This window comes from Gopherus evgoodei, chromosome 19 (genome assembly GCF_007399415.2).
Source record: "Gopherus evgoodei ecotype Sinaloan lineage chromosome 19, rGopEvg1_v1.p, whole genome shotgun sequence".
Taxonomy (NCBI): Eukaryota; Metazoa; Chordata; order Testudines; family Testudinidae; genus Gopherus; species Gopherus evgoodei.
In genome coordinates, this window is record NC_044340.1 from 10,820,160 (window position 1) to 10,832,828 (window position 12,669).

General features: G+C 45.4%; 1 protein-coding gene across 10 annotated transcripts in view; it reads left to right on the forward strand.

Moving 5' to 3' along the window:
* The window catches only part of NTM (neurotrimin), a 731,054-nt gene extending 723,694 nt beyond the window's left edge, over positions 1-7,360 (forward strand). For 4 of the 10 annotated variants that reach the window (XM_030538348.1, XM_030538346.1, XM_030538349.1 and 1 more), the window contains 2 exons: positions 1,964-1,996; positions 6,658-7,360. In XM_030538348.1, the coding sequence (XP_030394208.1) occupies positions 1,964-1,996; positions 6,658-6,758 (134 nt within the window). In that variant the 3' untranslated portion in view covers positions 6,759-7,360. The remainder of the gene's footprint in view (positions 1-1,963; positions 1,997-6,657) is intronic. The other 6 variants (XM_030538350.1, XM_030538352.1, XM_030538353.1 and 3 more) reach the window with 3 other exon arrangements.
* Positions 7,361-12,669: the final 5,309 nt, after the last annotated feature.

Genomic DNA, 12,669 nt, shown 5'->3' on the forward strand with positions numbered 1-12,669 from the left:
AATTCAAGGCACATTATTTAGACATTCTGGGCCAAACTCAATCCTGATGTAACTCCACCTTTGCACCATCAATGAATGTCTCTCTCAAGTTGAAGGGCCAGAGCCTCAAATGGTGTAAATTAGTGGGTCGTCCTTAAGTTTTATTACGGATCTTGCTGTCTGCTCTGCCATCTATGATGGCCAGGTCTGTAATAAAATCAGCTTCTTGTTTAAGGTTCAGTAGTGCAACCATGAGGCACACTGCTGAGAACTGGCATCAGTCATCTCATTAAAGCCAATGGGCCAACCCTTCATTTAAAGAGTAGGAATGGGCTTGATTGAAATCAGAGGTAGGAGCTAAGGCTGGCAGTTTCTGAAGTGGCCACTGCTTTTTGGGCACCTCTGATTTTGGGTGCCCTGCTTGTGATTTTCCAAATGGCTGAGCACCCCACAGCTCCAGATGAAATCAAAGGGTGCTCAGGACCACTGAAAAATCAGGCCCTATGTGTCTCAGAGGCACCCAGAATCAGTGACTCCTTTGGAAAAAGTTGGCCTGAATGTCTAACTTAAAGGCCAGATCCGGAGCTATGGTGATTAACGCCAGCTGAGAATCTGGCCCTAGATGTTGTTTTAAGACTAAATGATACTACTTTGCATTTGCAGTGCTTTACTTATGTAAAACGGCCTACAACTATTATCTAAATGAATTTCCCCGCCCTATGAGCGAGGTATTTACCAATCCTATTTTATAGATGAGGAAACTGAGACAGAGAGGTGCTGTGACTTGCATAAGGGAAGGTAGCATTTTGAGTCAGTGGCCAAGCCAGGCTGAGAAGTCAGGACATGCTGATTCTAACCCCTGGGCTCATTTCTCCCAGTCGCAATTGCTCCCCACAATAGTTGACTGGTAATCCCAAATGTTATTGAGGAAAGTCCTGTACATGCAGATATTTGAAGTTCCTTGTGCTCCAGGTTGCTCTCTGCACTCTTCCTGTCCGCCTGTCTAATTCTGAGACTCATCACCATCTGTTGCACATGGAAAAGGACTCATTTTTGTCCAAGCCAAGATAAAACCTACACCACCACCTTTGGCTTTTCTCTGTCTTTCTTCAAATCCACAAGGTTTAGTGTGGGATCAAGGCACTGCCTGAGCATTGCTAGGTGAATTATGTAGGCTGCTTTGCTGGTCTTCTCTGCATTCTCAACAGGAGCCTAACACTGCAATACAACCCTTCCCACCATTAGCTTGCACCAATGTCAGCTGAAACTAGTAAGACCTGACATTAGTGAGGATAATGCTATGTCCTGGGCCAGCAGAGGCCTTCAGTTAACTCACAGGGGCTCATCACTGCAGTAAAGAACAGGTAGATTTCTTGGATACAATTGGCATGACTGACCGTCTGCCTGAAATCCCCCAAAGTGCGCTGATCTCGTTTCCGACATGGGATGGGGCTGTCTCCTTCCCAGGATTGCTAGTCAGAACAGGGAAGGCAGGACATTGGTACTAGCCATTGGAGATGAGCTTGACCCAAATCCCCCATGCTTTGGGAGAGTTCGGATCCTGATCCAGTCTTTGCAAACGACCGTACCTCTAATGGGACAAATAACCCACCCTCTGAGCTTGGAGAACATTGGAGAAACAACCCTGAACCCTGGGTCAGAACTATGTGGCTGGTTCTCCCTGCCTTGTAGCCATCAGTTCACCCCTGTGCAAAAGGAACATCTAACGCTGCCAGATCTGCAGGGTTGTGCTTTGTACTCTCTTTTGCACAGGGATGGATGACGACACAAGGTGCAAGCCAGTGGGAAATCAGGCCCAGCAAGCCTCAGACCTGTCTCTAATAATACTAGTAACAGCCACCTTGACATTAGCAGGGGGAATCAGAGGCTATGCAGGATGCTCAGTAGGGGGAAGAATCAGCTGAACTGTCTTTAAACGTCATTTTCCGTTCACTTTAACCATGACTTGTTCTTTAATTTTTAGAAGAGACAACTACAGCCCTGACACCCTGGAAAGGTCAGTAAATGTGCTCCCCAAACTGTGATTACTCCCCAAACTCTGGTTTCGCTGCTGCCACCAGCCCCTCTGCTTCTGCTGTTCCTTGTTTTCCCGTGGCTCAGCTAACACCAAGGGATCGGCTGAGTGGAAGTCACGATCTCTTGTCCCGCAAACCACCGAGAGCACCAATGCAACTAAATTCCTCGTTGCACCCCGGCTTTGTGGGGACCGCTGCAGCCCACCCATTAATGCTTGCAGGGTTCTAATTCAGTAGCATTAGGAATTAGGAGCAAGAAATACACCTGTGATGAGGTGTAGCCATGCTTGTGTCTGGAATCCTGCAACCTGTCCTTTCTTGTAGCCTAACATTCTCTAGAGACCTTCTCTGCACGGCCTTTTCCTCTGGATGCTGTGCAGCTGCCTGCCTAGCTCTCACTCTCTTTCTGTCCCCTTTTGCTGTGGCAAATATCAGGAGTTCTTTCTGGTCTGATTCACTGGGCTTCAGAGAAAATCTGTCTCATTCGAGGTCCTTATTCCTCCCAGATGTTTTCAGCAGATAATTGATGCTTGTAACATTTCTCTAGGACACTACAGGGTTTGATAATTGGCCTCTTTGGACTGTCACATGTTTCCCTAATGAGCTGGAAGTAATGAATGCATGAGACCTGGAGAGCAGTCACAGCCTGGCCTCCTTATCAGCTGCACTGCTAGCTCCTGCCAGCAAGGGTTCCATTATTATCCCCGCACAGCACTTGGCTCCCTCCAGAGCTTGCTCTGAAATTTCAGCAGGTTCAGCCCAGTTTTCAGGCACCCGATGCTTTCAGCTCTCCAGGATGCTGGATCCAACTTTGTTATGATAACCCCAGTTGACTCTCCAGTGCTGGCAAACATGGCTTTTCTTTTTTGAATGCCATGGATAACAGGTACAAGAAGTGAAATCTGTTTAGCCAAAGGAAAAGAGCATGTTAAAAAAAAAAAAAGCCAAGGATGGCTACACCCTTCTCTGGTGCCAGAGGGCATCTAGACAAATGCACACCAGCGGCCAGAAACACTCAGCATCTTATGTGCTCCCAACATGCTCAGCTCTTCAGAGAAGCTTACCACTTATTTTGGAGTCTAAAGAGGTCGAAGGCAAGTTCTTTTGAAAACCTGGTCAGAAATATCACAATGGGACCTGCTGGGACATTGTTGAGAAGTCTGGCCCCAGTTATGGGTCCTGAGTAGGACCAGTTGAAAATTTTCTGTCAAAACTGTTTTCCTATGGAAAATTAGGGGGTTGACGAAATGAAACTATTTTTTCTTGGAAAGTGTCTGCTTTTGTGGAAAATTTCAATTTATCACTGAAAAACAAAGTGCCTGGAGAAGGAAATGTTTTCATTTGGAAATGTTGCTTCTGCGGTGCCTTATGGGAGTTAGAGTTTGGTTGACTCATGTCCCCATTTTTCCCTTTGAGCTAGACTACCTGTCCAGACTACATCTCCCGTGACCACGGACTGCCACCATTCACAGCCCATGGTGCATCATGGCAGATGTAGTCTGACCAGGGAGGCAAATGGGAACATAAAGCACCCTAACTACAAATTGCATGAGGCACTTCAGCACCATTTACAATTCAAAATATTTTGGTTTGCGACTGAAATTTTCAGTATTCAAATTTCCACCAAAAATTTGAAAATTTTGGTGCAAAATGTAGACAGAATAATACATAAATAAATAAAAAATAAATGGCAGGAGGAAAACACAACCAGTTTTGGTGCTGATCATGTAAAAATGTAGTTCAAAGCATGTATCCTAGTGCACTTTGTTTACACACATCGTTGTGTGTTACCCCTCTGTACCCTACTCCCTTTGCATCATGGGAGTTTAAAGACTGCTAGTGAACAGCAATGTTGAATCTGCATTCAGTCCTGCCCGCCACTCTTGGTTCCATCTGGAGGGAGATATAAACCTTTTATACTTTACTAGCATGTTTTCTTTTGCATGAGATGTGGAATGAAACTCCTGGCTACTTCTTAAAAGTCGCAGGACTGTTTTCACAAGCAGAGGGATCTTAACTATGTGATACGGGAGGTCAGAGTAGATGGGCACAGTGGGCCCTGCTGGCCTTCGAATCTATGAACCATGGTTTCCCGCTCCATTTCCCCTGTTTACCTATCATTCTTGCAGCCAGCTCAACAGAATGGGGGAATTCTTCATTCCCTGTATCAGGCAGCTGTGCAAAGCTGCTGTGAACTTTTTAAAGGCTGTTTAAGGTAGGGTGACCAGATGTCCTGATTTTATAGGGACAGTCCCAAATTTGGGGTCTTTTTCTTATATAGGCTCCTATTACCCCCCACCCCAGTCCCGATTTTTCACATTTGCTGTCTGGTCACCCTAGTTTAAGGAAGGTGGATGCACTGCAGTTATGGGGAAGAGATCCCTCTCTATATAAAGTTTGGAGTCAGCTTGGAAAGTTTACCAAGCATTTTTCACTCATTGGCTGGAAGGTGTTGTATAAACATCAGTCATTGGGCCAATTTTAGTTGCTCAGTGAGGAAGCTTTGAGTCCTTTCACCCCCTCTAGTCTGACCGGGCTTTGCAATCATCTTCTCTCGCACAACAGATCCTCTGCCATCCCTCCTTCCAGCTAGTGCTATAAAGTGGGTATGGCTGGGGGGACGGAGCCTGGCTGGGAAAAAGGCAGTGTGACCCAGACATCTCTGCTCTCCGAGCAATCATCAGTTGCTGGTATAGCCTCTTAGGCTCATAAGCAGCTGACGCCAGTGAGAGCAGCCCCCAAATCAGGGGAGCCTAAATGTGATTTAAAGCCAACTTTGTGTCCCCGCTCCCCAGCAGTTACTCCAACAACAGCCGAGGATCTGCCCCGTTAACTTTCTCAGGTTCTGTAGGACTTCCTGCTCAGGGGCGGCGCCGGATACTAGCGCAGCAAGCTTGTGCCTGGGGCGGCAAGCAGATGGGGGTGGCCTGCCGGATGCTGTGAGGGCGGCAGTCAGGCTGCCTTCTGCGGCATGCCTGTGGGAGGTCCACCAGTCCTGCTGCTTCGGCGGCAGGTATGCCGAATCCGTGTTACTGGCGGACTTCCCACAGGCATGCTGCTGAAAGCTGCCTGACTGCCATGCTTGGGGCGACAGAATACATAGAGCCGCCCCTGTCCCTGCTGCTGCTGGTATCTGTCAGGAAATCTTCCCCATCAGTCATCTCATTAGGAAATATTTTCATCTTGATGTTGGGATCTTTTCAGTGTATTCACTTGCCTTGTCATTTCTTTATTTTTTACTTTACACAATTATTATTATTACTACAGTAGAGCCTAGGACTTTAGGAGAACTGGGAGATAACAGCATGAAACTAATTAGTTATCAAGTCAAAATCTGTCCTCACTTCCATCCCTTCTAACTCCACCGAGTGCAGAATTCGGCCCCTCGCATAAGAGTTTTCAGCTTTTAATTTGTGTTTTCTTTTAGTTATCATTATTATTGTCTGAGCTAAACCAAAACAAGAAGTCCAGTGGCACCTTAAAGACTAACAGATGTATTTGGGCATAAGCTTTCATGGGTAAAAAAAACCCCACTTGTTCAGATGCATGGAGTGAAAGTTACAGATGCAGGCATTATATAATGACACATGAAGAGAAGAGTGTTACCTTACAAGTGAAGAACCAGTGTTGACAGGGCCAATTCAATCAGGGTGGATGTGGTCCACTCCGAAAATAATAGATGAGGAGGTTCAGCTCCAGGAGAGGCAAAGCCGCTTTTGTAATGAGCCGTCAAACAAAAGGTGACTTCCAAGAACTGCAAACCTTAACTAACCCTCACAACACCCCAAGGTGCTAGGGAAGTATTTGCTGTCCCATTTATGTGGATGGGAAAAATGAGGAACGGATCATGGGCTAAGTTTTCAAAAGTGGCCACTGATTTTGGAATCAGTGGCCTCCTTTGGAATTTTTGGCCTGTGTGACTGGCACAAGGCCACGGAGGGGAAGAATTAGCTTCAGAGCTCAAGTTAGAATGCAGGAATCCTTGGTGTCCAGTCGCACATCCAGTTCACTAGGCCAGTCCCATCTCTGAGGCTTCTATTGCATGTGTGTTGACTTGTTTGGTAGAGCTTAGCTGGAAGAATGTGGCTCTTGGTTTTACGCTATAGAAGGTCAGTGGTTTGAGTATTGGCCTGCTACACCCAGGGTTGTGAGCTCAATCCTTGAGGGGGCCATTTAGGGATCTGGGGCAAAAATCTGTTTGGGACTTGGTCCTGCTTTGAGCAGGGGGTTGGACTAGATGACCTCCTGAGGTCCCTTCCAACCCTGATATTCTATGATTCTATGAGCTCAAGCTAAGGGACTGGTTAATTGCTGCATCAGTGTTTGGGCTCAGGCTGCATCCCAAACTCTGGGACCTTCCCACTTTGCAGGGTCCTTGAGCCTGGGCACCAACCCGAGCCTGAACGTCTACATCACAATTCAACCACCCTGCGAGTCTAAATCTGCTGGCAGAGGCCAGCCATGGGTTTTTAATTGCGGATTCATTTCAGGGTGGGCATCCAAAGATGGACATGCCCCAGCTCAGTTTTGCAGACATTGCCCTATGATTCTATGAATTAACCATGGCTAATTGGTTTATTTCTTGACTCCTCTGACTAACACCATCGGCTTTTTCCCTCACCCTCCCTCTCCCGCTTTGCAGGCCCTGGAGCAGTGCATGATGGGAACAACGGCACATCAAGAAGAGCTGGCTGCATTGGGCTGCTTCCCCTCCTGCTGTTGCATCTGCTTCTCAAGTTTTGACCCAAGTGCTGATTCTGCGGAGTAGCGACAACCACAGCAACAAGAAGAAGTATAACATTTAAAAAAGAAAAATAAGCATTATAATGAAGAGAATGTATTACCAGAAAATCTGAGGGGGAGAGAGAGAGAGGGGGAGAAAAGGGAATTTTGAAAAAAAAAATCCATTTTTTTCTCGCTGAAGCTTTGACACAGCTGAACCTTTTTCTTTCTTTCTTTCTTTTTTTCTTTCTGCAATGGACAAGTGTGCCGATACCAAGGACCAACCAGTACATTTGGCTGAACGGCTCCCCCCGCTTCCCCACCACATCCCTCATTCCAAGGCAGCTGGCTCGGTCATTTCTTTCTGCTCGACTCTCCTCCCTGGATGATTACAGAGTCGGCTGTTTCAGCGCATGCATATGCAGACACACAGCATTTTTTTTTCCTGGAGATATTCCCTCCTTTTCATGGACTGTGCTGCCATTCGTGTTAGTATGAAACAAACAAGCAAAAACTGACGCCGAGACAAACGAAAAGGAACAAAGCAAACCAGTTGTTAAACATTTCTTCATTCTGCTACGCACAGACATCATGGAGAATGAGGGATCTGATTCATTATTAATTTTATTAATTATATTTTCTGATGAGCCTAGAACGATTAGTTCATAAAAAACAAAAAAAAGAAGTATGTTTATTAAGCATTAAAAACAAAACAAGCAGATAGTGTTGTTCTTAACTAAGTGTGCAAGAGGTGGCATCTCAGCTTGTCTTAGGGTTTTTGCAAAATTGGTGTGAACAGTCAACGAGTCCTGTGGGGGGAAGAAAAGTGTTTTTACAAACAATTCCTCCACCAGCATTATTGAAACTTCATCCATTTCTCTGGTGTTGAAGGCAGAAGATACTATGCTAGCTATGACTATCTACATACTGTTTTGGAAACGGAAAAGCTGATGCTCACTGTATGTTGAATTGGATGGATATGCTTATTCTTTTTATGGGATATATACATATAGATATATATATATACATACACATATATATATATTATTTTTTTTGTTAGCCTTCTAGCCACATTATTTCTCAACAGACTCCTCCTTCTGCCATTCCTGCATGCTGTATATGGACTTAGCTGTGTATTGGTCGTCTTCTAAGAGATGATAGAGTTTCTTGATGATTGTGTAATCAATTCCTGCCTATTATTTTGTCCCCTCCTTCCCCTGGGTTATTTACATGTTGGAGACACTTATTTAAAAAAACAACCAAACAAACAAAAAAGGAAAAGTAACAGATGCAGTGTCTCTTTGCAGGTTTGGCTATTCCAAGGGGAAACCATGTATAACAAGACAAATTTGTCATTTCCCCTTTTCAACACAGCTCGGAATGTTAACACAACACCACTGCAAACTGAAAAGGAACAAAACCCATCGCCCCCCTTTGATTTGGCCATTGGTTGGTTCTATGACACTTGTGTGGCTATGGGAGAAATTAACTTGCTTTATTTTATTATTTTGTTTCCATCTTAGTGGACAAAACTGAAGAACGTGCTTCACATCGAGGTTCTGGGATAGCCACTTGGCCAGAGGCCCTCCAGTGTCGTTGACTTGTTGGGGGGGACGGGGGTGGGGACAAGAGGGAGAGGTTGTCTCTGACTAAACATTAAAAAGATGTTCTATGTTGCTGTTCTGCCTGGTTGTAGTACCTCATTGTGAAGCTTGAAGAATTGGTTGTAATGGTCAGAGGGTGGATCTGTGCTTCTATAAACAAGAAAATGTTAATTCTTCAGTAAACTCATGCTATCCCCTGAAGGAGAGAGGTGGGTTTGAGAACAGCAGCCCAGATCCTCAAAGGTATTTAGGCTCCTAGTTCCCAGGTGGGCATTAGGTACATAAAAACCTGAGGATCTGGGCCAATTAGCTCCAGAGTCCTGCTGTGAGTCTGATGGAGGAGATGCAGTCTCTGAGGAGGTAGAGTGGCAGACAGATGAAACCTGTCATCCCTGCCTGGTGGCTATTACATGAATGTATGAGTGCCAGTGCCTCACCATGATGGATAATGTCCAGATGCAGCTGACATTTGGGGTGGGGGAAAAGGAGAGAGATAATGCTAAATAATCATTAGCAACATCATGGCCAGGATTGCAGCATAGAATGAAGGTGGGAGAGTAAAAATCTCCCAATCCTGCTCAGCCCATCATACGAGGGTTTGAGTCTCAAAGCCCAGTGAGGTCAGCTGAAAGACTCCCATTGACTTTACTGACTTTGGATCAGTGAGTTGGGTATCCTGGAATAGACAGCTGAGGGCTGAGCCTGGGGATTGCTAGGAACTCTCACTTCCTCAGCAGCTTGTAGGATCAAGCCTTTCATTGACTAGGGCATGCTGCTCCTGTCAATCCCAGAAAGACAGACAATAGTGCAGAGCCCCAAAATGTGCTCTACTTTCAAAAGGTCCTGACCTACTGGGGAATGTCTTCCATATTCCAATGCCTGTTAGTCATAGACTCAGACTTTAAGGTCAGAAGGGACCATTATGATCTAGTCTGACCTCCTGCACGACACAGGCCACAGAATCTCACCCATCCACTTCTATAACAAACCCCTATGTCTGAGTTATTGAAGTCCTCAAATTGTGGTTTGAAGACCTGAAGCTGCAGAGAATCCTCCAACAAGTGACCCATGCCCCATGCTGCAGAGCAAGGCAAAAAACCTCCAGGGCCTCTGCTAATCTGTCCTGGAAGAAAATTCTTTCTTGACCCCAAATATGGTGATCAGTTAAACCCTGAGCATATGGGCAAGGGTCACTCACTAGCCAGGAAAGAATTCTATAGTAACACAGATCACAACCCATCTAACATCCCATTGCAGACCACTGGGCATACTTAGCTGCTGATAATCAAAGATCAATTGCCAAAATTAGGCTACCCCATCATACCATCTTCTCCATAAATTTATTAAGCTTAGTCTTAAACTAGATATGGCTTTTGCCTCTACTACTCCCCTTGGAAGGCTGTTCTATAACGTCACTCCTCTAATAGAGTTCTGTTCTTTTGTTTTCAGGCGCTTCCTTGGTCTTTTTAATTGCAGAATTATGGTTCAGCTTTAGGGCTGAATTCCAATCTCATGTTCAGCTGTACAAATTCACTGAAGAATGTGATGGGGGATATGCCAAGCTTTCACTAGCATCACTGATAACAGGATCTGGCCCTCAGCAATTGCCTGCTTTTTTATGGCCAATGATCAAATTATCCTATAATAGCTTCCTGAAGGGATGAGGATTGATCAAAAGCAAGGAAGACAACTTCCACCCTGTTAGAACAAACACCTGAGCTCCTAAGGTGCTGATTGAATTAGCTGGAGGATCAAATTAACCAAGGGTTGAAGGAAGTGAAAGCTGCAGTTGAATCTAAGGGGATAAAGTAGTGAAGTACACCATTCCATCCCCTGAGGAGAAAGATACAATACATCAGTATCTGTTTTGGTGAAATGGGAGTGGCCTGATGTCTGAGTTGTCCCCCAAGGAGCAGTTAACCAGAGGGCACTAAACCAGAGTACATATACATTCTTGCTGGTACCTGGCCAGAGGAGGACATGAAAATAAAGGCATGATGGCATGCAAAACACAGGAGAGAAATGGAGATGAAGAATGTCATATGGAAAAGGTGTGGGCAAGGTTCATTTTAAATGGATGAATAGATGCCACAGGCAAAGCAGAATAAAAACTTTAATCATTTATTTTATGTGTAATTAACAAGGATTTGTTTCAGTGGTTAGCTCTCTTCCCACAATGGCCTGGATTGGAGCCTCACCTGTCTAAGTGACAGGTTCAAATCCAGCATGCAGGCTGGAAAGTGAAAGCACTTGGTCAGCAGGAGGTGGTACAGTAGCTTATGTGAAATGAGTTGGTGGGTCTCTGTTGGGTTCCTTAGACACTTGTCCCCATCACAGAAACCACTTGCTCCATTAGTGCTTGTCAAGTGGTAATCTGTGCAGAGAAGCCAGAGTCTCAAAGGTGCACAGAGAATGAACTCTGCTTTATCTCTAGAAGTGGTGTCTCACCAGGGTGTGACTGAAGCCTGTTCATGCAGCACTGCTGGGCAATCTGGCAGCATTGATTCCTGTGCTCTGTGCATTTAAGAAAAAGCAAAGGATATTAGCAAAAGTATCTCAGTGGTTTGAGCATTGTCCTATTAAACCCAAGGGTTGTGAGCTCAATCCTTGAGGGGGCCATTCAGGGATCTTGGGCAAAAGTCTGGGTATTAGTCCTGTTTTGAGGAGGGGCTGGACTAGACTGCCTGAGGTCCCTTCTACCTTGATATTCTATGAAGTGTCTCTCTTGAAAAACACTTTCTTCTAACCCTATTGCTGTAGGAATTCTGCCTGACTTCAGCCTTCTCCCCTAGTTCTGTCCCTGGAAGCATGCTGAAGCCAGGCTAATAGCTGTGGAACTCAGACATTGGGTCAATGTGGGAAGGGCAGATGGAGTCCACACAGGATGCTGCTTTGTATAACAAGCACTTGGACCTCATTTGCTGAACTGCTGAGTGACTGCAAATATTAACCTGGCGCACCTTAAAAATCTGCCTAACAGACAGGTCTCCAAATTTAAGTGTCAACAGGAAATCATCATTGAGTGCATGTGTTTCTAGAGGAGTCCCACAGGGATCAGTTCTTGGTCCTATGCTCTTTACCATTTTATTGAGGACCTGGAAGAAAAAAAATCACTGATGAAGTTTGCAGATGACAGAAAATGGGGGGAGAATAATGAAGAGCACAGGTCACTGTTACAGAGCAAAATGAATTGTATGGTAATCTGGGTGCAAACAATCCATCGTTTAGTATGGCTACATGTAAAAGTCTATTGCTAGGGACAAAGAATGTGGGCCTTACAGGATGTGGGGACTCATTTTCAGTCAGGAAACAAAGTGTGGGTGGTAGAGATAATCAGCTGAACATGAGCTTCCAGTGTGGCACTGTGGCCCAAAGCACTAATCCTGGAATGCATAAGCAGAGGAAATCTCAAGTAGGAGCAGAGAGGTTATCTTACCTCTCTATTTGGCATGGGTGGGACTGGTGCTGGAATCCTGTGTCCAGTCCAGGTGTCTGCAATTCAAGAAGGATGCAGACAAATAGAAGAGGGCTCAGAGAAGAGCCATGAGAATGACTGCAGGATTAGAAAACCTGCCTGACAGTGATGAGAAGGAAGGAGCTCAGTCTAGATAGTTTAATGAAAGCAAAGTTTAAGGGGTGACGTGACTACAGTCTAAGTACCTGCACGGAGAACCACTACCTGATAAATGGGCTCTTCAACCTAGCAGAGAAAAGCCTAGCACAATGCAGTGGCTGGAAGTTGAAGCTAGACACATTCAGACTGGAAATAAGGTGCTGATTTTTAACAATGAGAATAGTTAACTGTTGGTACAATGCACCAAGAGTTGTATGGATTTGCCATCATTGGCAATTTTTAAATTGAGTGGCTGTTTTCCCCCCTCAGGCTGTGCTCTAGGAATACTTCCAAGGAAGCCCCAAGGCCTGTGTCATTTGGGAGGTTGGACTAGGTGACAATAGCCCTTTCTGACCTTGGAACCTATGACTCTGAACACCAACTGCCCAGAGAAACTCCAGCAGCCCAGCACTGTGCAGTGTTTCACTCCAAGTTGCATTAAAAGGGAAGAGCAGTAGTGGACCTGCTCACCATGCACCACCTTGGGTAATAACTACCCAAGAACACAAACCCCACAGTTGGGTGACTTCTGCCCTGCTCAACTAGGTATGGTCTTTGCCTCCCTTTTGCTGCATTCAGTCTGCCTTTTCCAGTCTGTCCCCCTTCCCTGAGATTCTCTTCTTCCAGACCACCTCAATCTTCTGCTCCCCTTAGCTTTCTCGGAGCAGCCAGCAGCATCCACCTGTGGAGACAAGCAGGGAAGGCAGAAGTTAAA